General features: G+C 45.9%; 1 protein-coding gene across 1 annotated transcript in view; it reads left to right on the top strand.

The window, feature by feature from the left end:
• The window catches only part of FARP2 (FERM, ARH/RhoGEF and pleckstrin domain protein 2), a 70,780-nt gene that overhangs the window by 46,911 nt on the left and 9,612 nt on the right, over positions 1–14,257 (top strand). Inside the window, 9 exon segments of the mRNA XM_031060350.1 lie at positions 313–485; positions 5,172–5,261; positions 6,516–6,649; positions 7,505–7,586; positions 9,346–9,583; positions 11,023–11,153; positions 11,907–11,975; positions 12,364–12,453; positions 13,119–13,201. Coding sequence (XP_030916210.1) covers positions 313–485; positions 5,172–5,261; positions 6,516–6,649; positions 7,505–7,586; positions 9,346–9,583; positions 11,023–11,153; positions 11,907–11,975; positions 12,364–12,453; positions 13,119–13,201 — 1,090 coding nt within the window.

The following is a 14,257-nucleotide window of genomic DNA, read 5'->3' as shown; positions in this document are numbered from 1 at the left end:
AACCCTGTGTTGTGAACTGTGCTGCTACTCTGTGACAATAAGCAATTTATCCTTCCCTTTACTGTGGTTTTGCTGTCTGTCCTTACTGCACTGCCCTATAACCTCTGGCATGCAGGGAACACTCCCTTTACTTTGAGATACACACTGAAGTCTTTGGATTTGTATGCCTTTTTTGCTCTTTCACCTTTTTAAAAATAATATGAGATTGCAATGCTGGTTTGCTGTAACAGTGGATAATCACCTTATTTGCACTATCTTTGAAATAATTTTCTCTCCTTTTCCACTCCATTTTCTTGTTGTTTTCCCACCCAGGCCTCCCTGTGGACCATGGCCAGCTGTCCTCCCTTGTGCTGAAGAGTCCCCTGGGTTTGAGCCCAGGCTTTCAGGTGGCTGCAGCCACCCAGGGCTCGTCCCCTCTGCTCAGCCCTGTGCTCAGCGACGCCGGCGGTGCCAGGATAGAAGAGGATGAGGAAATGAAAAGGAAGGTAAGAGCACAGAGCTGGGCAGTGATGGTGCCACATGGCAGCTGTGCTGGGCACTGCAGGTGCCAATGAGGAGCTGTGCTTGCTTGCTGAATGCTGATTGTGCTTTATTCTGTGGTGGCTGGGGCAGAACTCCAGTGCTGAAGGTTGGTTGGATATGTTGAGCTGTTGTGGCAGGAGTCCTCTCTGCCCTCCTGGCATCTTGTGTCTTCTTGGCATGGCCACTGGGAGCACCTCCCTCTGTTTTAGCAGGAGCAGTGTGTCAGGGAACTGTGTTCAAAAGCCACCTTTTGTACCCCAGAATGGAAATGAGTTCAGGTTGGATATTAGGGGAAAGGTTCTTCTAAGGTTCTTCACCCCAAGGCTGATCCTTGGAGCAGGTTCCCCAGGAAGTGATCACAAGACAAAGATCAAGGAACATCTGGATGATGCCCCCAGTGATATGGTTTATTTTAAGGTAGATCTGCAAGGACTGGGGAGCTGGACACAGTGATCCTCAGAGATCCTTATTTGTTAATGCATAAGGGGTTTGTTTCCTGGGTTCCTTCCTTCCCCTGCAGTCTCATCACTGTCTCATTGCTCCATCTCACCATACATTGTTCCTCAAGGTCATGCTTTCTGACCTTTAGAGGGGCCCTGTGGTGTTCTGTGGTCCCTTTAGAGGGGCCCTGTGGTGTGCCCTTTGAGCTGTGGAGGACCTCAGCTCAGTGTCAGTTCTCTCACATCCATTTCATCATGGGCTTGCTCAGCAGAGCTGGCTGTTTTTGAAGTTGTCCTCTCCATGGCTGACCCTTCTGTCTGGAGAGAGGTGGACAGTGCTCTGGCCTTGCAGAAGCTTGAGACTCACTTTCTGGAAGGAGGGGGACAAAACTGCCCCTGACTTTTGCAGGTGAAGTGAGTCTCAAACCAGGAACAGCTTTGGGTCTTCAAGATGTGCTTGTGTCTGGGTGCTGCTCCATGCCTGGGCTGTTTTCTTTCTGCCTAGTGACAGAAACTTTCAACCACTGAGCACTGGTTGCTTTAACCAGGGGCTCCCCCACATGAGGTGGGGTTTTCCTCGCCCCCATGTAGAGCTCAGCATTTGCTGAATTTCTCCCAGTAGGATAAAGAGGTCCACACTAGAGTTCCATGACCATTTTTCTGGAAGATTCTCTGCTCTCCTTGCCTTGTTTACAGAGAGGTTTGTTGGCTCTGGTGCTTGAGAAGGATCCAGAACCTTCCATTACAGTGCAAGGAAGGCTCCACTGTCCAAACTCAGTTCTGTATGGAGTGTGGGGCCACACTGGCATCTGCAGTTTTCCATACAGCCACAAAGAAGAAACAACCACCTTGTGTGGTCTTTGCTTCTGCTCCTCTGCTTGCCCCATCCAGTGTTCTGGTTGTCTTACCTCTGGCAGGACCAGGATCCTCAGGCACCTGGTCACAGGCCCTGCTCTTTGGTGTCTTTACCACATTCTTGGGCACCTCCAGGCACTTTTGTGATGCTGTTGAGAAACACCCATGGTGTGGACGTGCTGTGAGTGCTTGCCAGGGGGAGGAAGGTTTAACCAGTGACTGGGAGCTGAGCTGCACACAACCCACCCCACTGGCAGCTTCCCTGTCTCATTTAGACTTTCTGAGGTAGAGTTTATAGCTTTGGCTGATCACTCTGCTGTTAGTTTCCATAGTTATTTTAAAAATAACTCCTCTCATTTATCCTTATAGCTTGGAAATAATGAGCAGAGACTGTGTTAGCTGAGTTAAATGTGAAGCCCAGCCCTTTCTGCCACATTCTGCAAGGTCTGGTGTTTTGGCAGCTTGTGTTCTCCTTCAGGCTGAAACTAATTTATGAGACTCCTTAGAAGGGAACTTCTCTTTATTGTATTGATCTTAAGCTTGATCAGCTCCTGAATATTCCAAAGCTTTGATGTCTATTCAGAGACATTGTTTTAAGTGAAACAGACACAAGAGGGAACCAGTGTGAATTTGGTTACCTTTCACAGGAGCTTTACAGCTTTGTTGTACAAGACAAATGTAATCTTGCAACATCTCACTGACTAGAGCTCTGATTTGAAGGTGATACTGCTGTAGTTCCACCTGGTTAATCAGGGCATGTTCTGCAAACTCTCCAGCCCTCACAATGTGTGCTGTCTGCTCTTTGCTGCCATGGTGCTGCTGGTTCACTACTGATACCTTGAGAAAGATGAGGGGTTTTTTTCTTTCTTTCTTTTTAAATCACTGTGCTTTTCTTTCATCTCACCAATAGATTTCTCCCTGTTCCTTTTCATAAGGAGGTTGGTTGTAGCAACCCACTTTAAAAAGGGCATTGAAGCTGGGTTTTTTGGGGGGAGTTCCCCCACTCAGAGTTATTTTTAACACTTCTGAACCTGATGTTTGAAATGAAAAGTTAAACATTTTTGGCCATTACAAGTTCAGAGTAGAGCTCTTCACTCCCCACAAGCCGGGGTTGCTGCATCTGGTGAGTGTTGAAGGTTTCCAGGTGGGATTGTTTGTGCATTATATGGTGAAACATCAGTTTTTCCAAGTGGGGATCTTTGCCTGGATGGCTGCTGTGGCTGTAGAAACATTTTCTTTGGACTCCAGAAGGAGACTGCCACCTCAGAGAGTTCGTGTGTTTGGCTTTTGAGGCATGAGCTGATTTTCTTTCCCCTTGCGGAGCCTGAGCAGTGGTGAAGGTGTTTGGCAGGGCCCCTGTGCACTGTGACAGCCTTTCCACTCTGGTGCAGGGTCTGCCCAGCAGCTGCTGCCAGCACTCAGCACAAGGGGTGCACTTAGAACTGCTGCAAGCCTGAAAAAAAAACAAGTTAAGGGCACTAAATTCCACCAGGGAGCAATTTGGAAAGAGCAGGAACTTCTGAGAATTAACAGAAAGGGCTGATGTGCTGGGGAGGGAGAAAGGAAGAGAAGGTGCCTGGGTAAAATAAAAGCCCTCTTGTGCCCCAGGTTAGCACAGAGTCAGCTGGAGAATGAGGCAGACACCTGCAGAAGTGTTCAGAGGTGGAGGAAAACATGATCCATGCAGGTTAAGAGAAGTGTTAGGTTATGACCATGGTGTGGTTTTGGTTTTTAAAGAAGTTCCCCCATCACTACCTGCCTGTGTGGAAGTCGTGCTCCCATTTCACACACCTGCATGCTCTGTAAGATTTGAAAGAAGTGCACTAAGATCCTGTACATAGTCCAGAAGAGGATGTACCCAGGGCTGTGTAAAAACATCCTTGACAGCAGAAACTCTCCTGTCTGTAAGGAGCTGCTGAGGCTGGGGTGTGAGATGGTGAAACTGTGTCACCTTAGGCTCCAGGGAGGCCAGGAAAATGAGGATGTTTCTTTTGGGAAGAGGCTGCTTAGGGTGGATGCCCACTGAGGTTCCACAGCATATGAGGCTGCAGTCAGGTAAATAGGCCAAGGAAAAAAGCCAAGATCAGGTAGGACTTTGCCTATAAGACAGGTAGATTGAAGGGGATGGCTGTGGAATGAGTAGGAGCATGTTCTCTGCTTCCTCCAGGGAGGGGGCTGACATGTGGAACTATAATAACTAGCATAAAATAACCTGAAAAGAGACTAGACAGTGTCTCAAAATTAATTATTTGAGGATACACTCCTCTAGGGATTATCTGGACTCAAAAGAGAGGTTATTGAGCAAGCAGGAGAATGTCTCCTCCATGGGTAACCCTGAGCTGGAGGATTGGGAAACGCTCAGTGGCTGTGCTGACAGCACTGGAGGCATCTCAAAGTGACTCTATAAAGAGAATTTTTAATTAGCTCAGAACATACAAGGAAACAGAAGAAAGAATTTTCAAAGCAGTGTTTCCCTCAGGAGGGGCAGAGATGGAGGAGACCAAATTTTGACATAACTCAGTGGCATTTGGCACAGAGCTACAGCACAGCACAGTGAACTAAGGAGACAAAGCAGTCCCTTACCTTGAAGAGTGACTAATTCCTTAATATTCCATGATTTTTAGTAATGTATGTTTTCAGCCTAACTCTAATTTTGTGTTGTAACAGCACAACATCTCTTGCCACCATTTCATTCCTTTATTTTTCCATATCCATTCTGTCTTCTCTTTAAAAAACAGCCCAGAGCAATCATGCAGCCAACAACTGCTGTGGTTGGATTTTCTTTTTTTCTTAGCTAGTTAATCTGGTCTTCAAAGGAGTAGCTTGAGTAAAAGCTGTAAATGGAAATAAACAGTTTTGGAAAAGGACTGCTTGCAAATCTGTTGGGCTGTGTTTGGTTAGAGAAGTGTTTAAAATCTGGGTATCTTGGATTAAGTGTTTCCATATTTTTGTAAAGTGGTCTCTTGATTTGAGGTGGAAGTTCCTGTAATGGAAGTGTCCAAGGCCAGGTTGGACAGGGCTTGGAGCACCCTGGTGTAGTGGAAGATGTCCCTGCCTGTGGCAGGGGGCTGGAATGAGATAAGCTTGAAGGTCCTATCTAACCTAAACCATCTGTGATTCTAAGATAATTGACATATAATTGGCATTATTTTTAAATACTCTAACAATATAAAGAATATTTTATAGTAAAGTCAGCATTTGGGAATATGATACTGAACAAAGAGATGTCCTGTTAGTAATGAGCTGCTCCATTTGCACACAGCAAGGGGAAGTGGATGTGAGGTTTGAGCTGATGCCCAGGAGGAGATGGGGCTTTGTGTTTCAGTACTCACTGGTGTCTGTGTGTCCTTCCAGCGCTGCCCCACAGACAAGGCATACTTCATAGCAAAGGAGATCCTGGCCACAGAACGCACCTATTTAAAGGACCTGGAGGTCATTACAGTGGTAAGTGCCTTTGACTTTATTTCTTTTCCCTTTTTATGACAGGTTTGTGGTTGTTAGGTTAGAAAAATTTGGAATTTCTTCTTGTGATGTAGCATAAACCATGAGCCAAGTAGCTGTCCCCTTCCTTGTTGCATAGCTCCTTCTGTGGGAGAGCAGATACCTTCCCTGGACTTCCAGCTGCATCCTGTGCCATCCTGGTGACTTAAACTTATGCTCTGAAAACTGTGAACAAGGAAAGCCTAAAAACATTTTGCAGGAGTCCCTTGCCTTGTTCATATTAGGTGATTTTTAGTAATCTGTGTTTTCAGGCTAACTCTGATTTTGTGTTGCAACTGCACAACATTCCATTTCAGTGATATCTGCCAGCTCTGCTTACAACCTGGCTGTCTTCTCTGTGGTTTTCCTTGGGAAGCTTTTAGACTTGTGCCTTTGGATCTGTGAGCAGATGACAGTTGCAAATGGCATCAAATCCATGGGGGTTTGAAGAGTTTCTTCTTATTTTGCTGCTTCTGTTTCTTCCTCCTCCTTTCACCCAGAATAGACAAGTGAGTCCCCTTTGGAGGGCAGCATGAATTTCTAGTTCATGTGCTTCTAAAAGAGCTTTTTTTGTTCATGAGCTCCATGTTTGAGCACTGTGACTGTTGCTTTTCTATAAGCTGTTGTTTTAATTTCATTTAAGAAAAGCTTGAGTCCCTCAATGCTGCGTGGCCTCAGTGGAGGTGTTCTCTGCAAGCTCATTGAGCACCATCTCACTCCAATTCCTCCTACAGGCTTCCCAGCACTTCTCCTAAAAGAAGGGGGGAAAATCTCAGAGGATTTTTGTAATATCCCCATCCCTGCCAGAAGCACTAAAGTGTGGAATGTGACCTCAACGAGATGTCTTCAGCTGAGTGACTGGCACAGGCTCCAGGCCATTGAGAGCAGTTTTATCTGCGTGGAAGTGGCAGCAGCTGGGGCAGCCACTGGGTAACTGACTGTCACTCAGCTGTCCCCAACCATCCCATCATTGCATTCAGAAACAAGCTTGTGCCCACAGCCAGCCATGTCCCTCATCTTCCTCATATTTGGCAAGGAAAAAAAATCCCATATTTCCATTTTTCACAAATTACATCTTCCCTAAATATTATTTCTTCCTCCCTGCTTTTTCCCTGTGCATACTCTCTCCTCCCCCATCACTTCAGGAGCAGGAATTTTCATGGTAACAATGAATTTCTGAAGCAGAGACAGTGATGAGACTTTCTGGCTTTCTGGCAGTGGTTCCGCAGTGCTGTGATCAAGGAGAATGCCATGCCCGAGGGCCTGATGACCCTGCTCTTCTCCAACATAGACCCCATCTATGAGTTCCACAGAGGCTTTCTCAAGGAGATTGAACAGAGACTCTCACTCTGGTAAGTGACCAGGGGGACCATTTTATACATCCTCACATCAAAACCAGACTGCAGTTGGTATTTCAGCATCAAGAGAAGCAAGGGGAAATCTTTTATGAAATTAAAGCTATGAAAACAGTACAAACCATCTTGCACAAAGGCCATTTTCCAATCTTTGCTTTGTATATAATATCCTGTACTTGTATGGCTTATGCACCAGCCTGAGGGTTTTGTAATCACAGAATCATTTAGCTTGGAAAACACCTTTAAGATCATCAATTGTTGATATAATCTGATAGTATCTCTCAAGCCTTAGGGAAAAAAAAAAAGGAACACAAGATCAAAAAGATGATGCGTGTGTTTTTTCCACACGTTTAATGAAATCTCCAAGTGAAAATCTAGGAAACATTTTTGTGATTAACATGGGAGTTTGATTCTTGCAATGCAGTTTATTTCACAGATGATGTTTTTAGTCTTTTAAACTTTTTATTACTTTCTCCTGACCTGACATGTTGTATATTACAGTATAACTCCCTTTCAGAAGGAGGTGATCAACATAAACACAGTATGAACAAAAATAAATTCACAAAATCAGGTGGTGTCGTGTTATGACATTTATGAAACATAAAGCTTTCAAACAGACTTTCACACAAGCTCCTTTCTAGTCCTTTCTCAGTTTTTTAAGCATGTCTTTATGTTTGCTGTTTTGTGCTGCATCCATATTTAACGTACCAAGTTTTCAATCTGAACAGTGAAATCAGAATGTCAAATGCCTACAGATTTTTGTGAATTACAAGGGAAGATGGAGGGAGAAAACACAAATTTCTTGATCCCCATGTGTGTTGCCTTCCCCTTTGCTCCTCCTGTGTGTTCCAGGGAAGGCAGAAGCAATGCTCATGTGAAGGGGGATTTCCAGCGCATCGGGGATGTCATGCTCAGGAACATGCACGCTCTCAAGGTAACACAGGGTGCAAGAACTGAAATTTGGGGATTATTGAGGTGTTCTGTTTGGTTTTGTTTTGTTTTGTTTTGTTTTGTCAAGGATCAGAGCTCAGGGTTAATATTTCCATTCACAGAATCCCAGGAGGGTTTGGGTTGGAAGTGGCCTTAAAGCTCATCTCATTCCATCCCCTGCCATGGCAGGGACACCTTCCACTGTCCCAGGTGCTCCAAGCCCTGTCCAGCCTGGCCTTGGACACCTCCAGGGATCCAGGGGCAGCCACAGCTGCTCTGGGCACCCTGTGCCAGGGCCTCACCACCTGTTATGGTCTGGTTCTTAAAATTATTAGAAATGCAAAAAAATTAGAAATGCAAATGAGACCATATGCCAAAGTCGACAGTATGGGCTTTATTTAATAGTAAATATCAGAGAGAGAGAGGGAGGGAAGAGAAAGAAATAGAGAAGAGGTGGGGGAAACAGAAAGAGAGGGACAGAGAAAGATTAAAGAAAATATCACCACTCTGTGCATCCCACCAGCATCCTGATGATCCTGTCAGCTGGTCTTCTTGCTGGTGAGGGTCCCCCACAAAACACAGAATCATTAATAGGGATTAATATGTGCTCAGGCCAGGTGGGATGCCCAGGTACCTTCCCTGGAGAGGGGCAAGTCTTACACAGTCTGTTGCAGCAGACTGAATCACTTTGCATCCCGTGCAGTGACCCCCCTCAGCTGCCCTCCCACGTGCATGTGCCATGGATGTGGCCATGCTGGGGTTGGGGGTTTTACAACTGATCCAGTTGGTGTAGGGGAGGGTGGATGTTCACTGCCTCTGACCAGAGGTTTCACCACTCACCCAAAACTCTCCCCTTTGTTTGGGGGTTCCATGCAAACCTGACCTTTTGGGCTATGGTCTCCCCCAGCCAAACCCAGCCAGGAATGATTTTCTGCTAGGTGTGGCTTTCTTGGGCATGCATTCTTTTCCCTCTGCCTTGTTTATTCTCCCTAGACCCATGATTATTGAATAATAGTGCTCCCTTTATTTTATCAAGGCATCTTAACTCTCAGTCCAAAGTTCCAGTCAGGCATCTTCAGGGAGGGCTGGGCTTCTGTGGCTGTAGCTTCTTTAGACAGCAGGAAAAAGGTTCCTAACAAAGTTTTAGCCATGAACTATCAGATTCTGACACCACCCTCACAGGGAAGAATTTCTTTCCAATATCCCATCTAAACCTTCTCTTTTCAGTCAGTCTTGAAGTAACTTGCAAACAGTTATTGTTGAGAAATAATTTAAAAAGAAAAGGTGGTAAAATAATTGCAGGAAGGCTTTGTATCACTGTTGCTTATTTAGCCACCTACATTTACCTTGAGAAAAGGTGTTTGTTGTTTATTCAGCAGAAAACAAAGAAAAGTTATTTATTTAGCACCCCTATTGAGACCTTGATTCACAAGGTTATTTAATTTAAAAATATACATATTTTTTAAAGGCAGAATAATTTCTTCTGAAATGAAATCAGCTTTATTTGGTGCAGAGTGCCTATGTGGGACAGTTACATTAGTGCTGCAGTAGTTGAGTAATTGTTTGTTTAAAACCAATGGCTTGAATGGGAGTGCAGGAGTGTGGGACTGCTATTTCCACCAGCATTTGGTATTCCCAGCAGGCACGGGCACAATGCCATACAAACACCTATTTTGACCTTGGCTGGGAGCTACCTGCCACTTCATTTAATGATGAAAGATTGTTTTCCTTTGATCCAAGTCACTTTTTGTCCATTTCCACAGGAGTTCACCGGTTACCTGCAGAAACACGACGAGGTCCTGACGGAACTGGAGAAAGCGACCAAACGCCTCAAGAAGCTGGAGATGGTTTATAAGGAGTTTGAGCTGCAGAAGGTTTGCTACCTGCCCCTCAATACCTTTCTGCTCAAACCCATCCAGAGACTGATGCACTACAAGCTGATCCTGGGGAGGCTGTGCAAGCACTACACAGCAGAGCACCGGGACTTCGCCGACTGCCGCAGTGAGTGAGCGCCCAGTGCTGGGGAAGATGAAACAGGAAAGCCTTATAAATATGATTGCCTGGCAAAAGATTTTGAGAATATAGAATCTATAGGTGATAATGAAATGTAAGCAAGCTTTGAGATCCCTTAGTTACTGAACAACTGGAAAACAATGGTGTGGCTGGCTGAAGGTAATCCCCTTTTGATGGAACAACACCCTCTGCTTGCAGACAGGCCCAAGGGTCAGAGCAGACCCTGCCAGCTTGGCAGAAGGGGCCCAAAGAGGAGTTTTTAGGGTTTAAAGTGTAACACAGTATGGTAATGTAATGATTCTTATAGGCTGTATGGAAATGCTATAGGATTTGTATCTTATACTAGATTGGTTAGTGAGGATCAGAATATTGAACACAGAAGAAGATTTATTGTATTGTAATGGGAACCTTGCTCTCTTACCCCTTTTACTCTCTTACCTTTTTTACTCCCTTATACTCTTAACCTCCTACTCAGTTGCCCTCTCATCTTCTCTACCCCTCTCCTCTCTGGGGCCTGCTCTGAGCTGTGCCTGGCAGCTCCCAGCAGGGCCCTGCACCCAGGCCCTTTGCAATAAACCCCAAGTTCCTGCCCTGGCTGCAGAGATCTCTCGTCTCTGTCCCTCCCAACCATGCTGCCCCCTGGCTCCTACAGCCCAGCCCTGTCCTGCTGGCAGCACCCTCCCCATGGGCATCAAAACTCTGCCTGTGCCCTAGAAACACAAGAATTATACACTCATAGAATCTCAGGATGGTTTGTGTTGAAAGGGAGCTTAAAACTCAGCTCATTCCCCTTCCACTATGGACAGGGATAGTTTTGCTAGACCAGAACGCTCAGAGCCCTGTCCAGCCTGACCTTGAACACTTATTTTCAGTTAGGTTCACAAATTTAATGTAAGTGCCTCCTTTTCCTGGCATTCCAGGAAGTTGTTTTCTTATGATGGTTCCCAAAGCTGGAAATTTTGTCCTTTTCTTGTCTCCTAACAGGGAAAAAAAGAGGAGTTTTTTTTACAAACTTTTTGTCTTTTAGATGTAAAAATGTGACCAAAAATGCTTGTTTTGCAGCATCAGAAGTGTGTGTAGTAAAGTCCATTCATGGCAAAGTAATTTTTGGCAGAAATAGTTTGATTTTCTCATTTACTTTCAGCTACATGGTAAATGGGTTTTGTTTAAGCAAAATCTCAGATACACAATGATCTCCAGAAGCATAGGAAATGCTGTGAAGTCACTTGCTCTTTTTACCTTTCTCTAAAATACACTTAAATTGGCATTTGGACTGGATGATTGTTGTAGGTCCCTTCCATATGAACCATTCTGTTCCAGAATTGGCTATAAATTTCAGATCTAAATTTCAGATTCAGTTTTCCAGGGGTGAAATGGGTGCCCTGGGTTGCTCTGCTCTGGTCCCACTGGTGCTGTTCTCCACACAGATGCCCTGAAGGAAGTCACAGAAATGACCTCACAGCTGCAGCACAGCCTCATCCGCCTGGAAAACTTCCAGAAGCTTACAGAGCTGCAGCATGACCTGATTGGGGTAGACAATCTCACAGCACCTGGCAGGGTAAGTGCCTCTGCTTAGTTTTTAGGGCCTTTGCTGGTTTTATCTCCAAGGAAGTGCCTTTGAAGCGAGGATTTGCCATCACTGCCCCTCTGGTCTGTGTAACTTCATGTAACTGTCTCTTAGTGGGTGCCATGGATGATGGATCATCACCTTGGTGATATTCTGATCAGAAAAGCTTCTGCTTAAACTCTAGCTGCAGTTTTGTGTTCCCAGTACAGATACTGGGTGTGCTGGGGTGTGGTGCTCTGAGTTTGTCCTACTGGAAATGCACTCCCAGCTCTGCTTGAGTCTGCCTGGTGCAAACTCAGAGAGCACAGGGATGGTGAGAGCCACAGCACTGGGCTGAGCTGGTGTGGGTGCCTCTGTGTTACAGGAGTTTGTGCAGTTCCTGCCTGGATTTTTGTTTCTTTGTTTTTGATAGATGTACTGGGCATAAATACAGGAGCATCGCATGGGCTTTGGGGATGCTCTGGCAGTCACTGCAGTGGGATGTAAGTGTGACAGGTGAACTGCTGGTGTCCAACAGGAATTCTGCTCCTTTCCCTTCTCTTCCTTCACTGATTTAAATGCTGGCTGCAGCAAGGAGCTGATTCATGTCACAAAAAAGGAAGGAAAGTGTCATCGGGCCCCTAAGAAATCTGTTAGTGGTCATTGCTGGGCACCAATCAACATCTGTGTACTCTGGGATGAAAATAAAATTCCCTCAAGTCAGGAAAGGTCAAACACGGTTTAACTTTTTCCTTTCCCCTGCAGGAGTTTATCCGGGAAGGTTGCTTGTACAAGCTCACTAAGAAGGGCTTACAGCAGAGGATGTTCTTTCTGGTAGGTGTTGCTCCTGACTTTTATAAACCCAAATTCCTCAAGATAAAGTTGTTGGGGAAGTGTGTTTTCATGTGCTTGTGCTTAAAATCAGCACCTGAGACTGAAAACTCACTCTAAGCAATGTTTTTAGAGGGTGTGGTTGTGGTACTACTCTCCGGTCAACTTGGTTCCTTAATGGCACAGAGTTTCAACAGAATTAAAAATTTAATTTCCTCTTTTATGAGTAAACAAAACAGAGGTTGGAAGGGTAGCTGGCCAAACTGACTGATAAATGGCATTTTTCATGCATCTACAGTGGCCTTTAAACAACAGATTTTTAAGGAGATGTCAAAAAATCCTTGGCCCTGCTGCTTTCAGAGCACTGATTGTTCTCTTCCTGCCTTTCCAGTTCTCAGATATGTTACTGTACACAAGCAAAGGGGTCACAGGGACAAATCAGTTCAAAATCCACGGACACCTCTCTCTGCATGGCATGTTGGTAAGTGGTTCCATGTTGCACCACAGGGTTAAGGAAATGGCTTTGCCTAAGGCAGGCTGAGGAAATCCTTCAGGGCAGGAGGACCAAAGCCACAAACTGCTCCAGGGCAGGTCTCAGCAGCAATTGGACCTTGATGTGTGTCAAACAGAGCTTTCTTTATCTGCAGGTGATCAGTCTGTTCCTTCCACATTAGCAAAACAACTGGAGCACACCCTGTTGCCCATTCATTTTCACACTGCTCTGAGAGGCTGATCTGGAAATACGGATTTATTTACCCTGGTGTTTTGTCCCCCTGCACACACCTGGGCATGTAATCAATCCTCCTGCCTCCCCACACCTTTTCTAACAGGATTGTTCTTTCTGTCTTTGGTTTGCAGCTGATAGTGCTTGACCCCCCGGTGAGTAATGAGCCAAATCTGCTCCAACCCTTCCTTTCCCTGCCCTGCTGGAAGTGCTGCTGTGCCCCTGCAGTAGAAACACACCATAGATTTTCATAGAGAGCCAAAATAGACTTGAAAGTAGCTGGTATTCATCAGAGTTGCTGTTCTGCACTCCCTGCAGCCAGGCTGGAATCCTGTTTGACTCCAGTCCCAGCCAGCACAGGACAGTTTTAGTGTTTATTGGTGCCTGAGCACTGATGAGAAAAATCTTCTCTTTTCCTGCAGGTGGAGGAGAGTGAGAATGAATGGTCTGTCCCACACTGCTTCACAATCTATTCTGCACAGAAAACCATAGTGGTGGCAGCCAGGTAATCCTGCTTTTCCTGTGGCTTTGATGGATTCCTTCTCCAGAAAGTTACTGCTCAAGTGGTGCAGAGCCAGAGGGGTGTTCATGCATCCTCTGGACTGCAAAATAAGCCCAGGACTCTGCACAGCTCCTTTTTCAGTGTTGAATTTTGGGCAGGAGCAGTTTGTTTGTCCTGGGCTGATCCCAGGGTGGGCAGCAGGAAAGGGATTGGGATTGTGCCCCTCTGCCCTGCTCAGGTGAGACCCCACCTGCAGAGCTGCCCCAGCCCTGGGCCCAGCACAGGAAGGACCTGGAGCTGCTGCAGAGAGCCCAGAGGAGGCACCAGGGTGAGCAGAGGGATGGGGCAGCTCTGCTGGGAGGAAAGGCTGGCACAGCTGGGGTTGTTCACCTGGAGGGGAGAAGCTGTGGGGTGACCAAATTGTGGCCTTGCAGTGCCTGAAGGAGCTGACAAGGAAGATGGAAAAAGGCTTTGGACAGGGGCTGCAGGGACAGGAAAGGGGGAATGGCTTCCCACTGCCAGGGGGCAGGGTTAGATGGGACATTGGGAAGGAATTGTTCCCTGTGAGCTGTGGCTGCCCCTGGATCCCTGGAAGTGTCCAAGGCCAGGCTGGACAGGGCTTGGAGCCACCTGGGACAGTGGAAGGGGTCCCTGCCATGGCAGGAGTTAAACGTTTAGGTCCCTCCCAACCTAAACCATCCTGTGATTCTGTGTTTCTATCTGACCCAAAGCACAAACAGCAGCAATAAGTTTGCCATTGTGTTTGTTTATTTGGGAATTGCCAGTGTCATCCTTCAAACCATTTCAGGAGACAAAAATCTAAATGCACAAATATTTTAGAATGAAAATTCAGAACATATGAATTGCTGTGAGGAGGGGAGAGTTCCTGCAGAAACTCATGGAGGAAGCTGGGGAAAAATTAAAGGCTGACTTGGAAATAAAACCAATCCTTTTTCAGCCTCAGTTATCCCTGTGCAGTGAGCTTGGTGCCTTTTTGTAATTAGGGTGGCTCCTACACCTGGAGTCAGGATCAGCTTTAGGAGTTTTTGTCTTTCTGCA

This window comes from Geospiza fortis, unplaced genomic scaffold, assembly GCF_000277835.1.
Source record: "Geospiza fortis unplaced genomic scaffold, GeoFor_1.0 scaffold118, whole genome shotgun sequence".
NCBI classification, from domain to species: Eukaryota; Metazoa; Chordata; class Aves; order Passeriformes; family Thraupidae; genus Geospiza; species Geospiza fortis.
The sequence above is the reverse complement of the archived record's forward strand: the minus strand, read 5'-3'. Positions and strand labels throughout refer to the sequence as shown.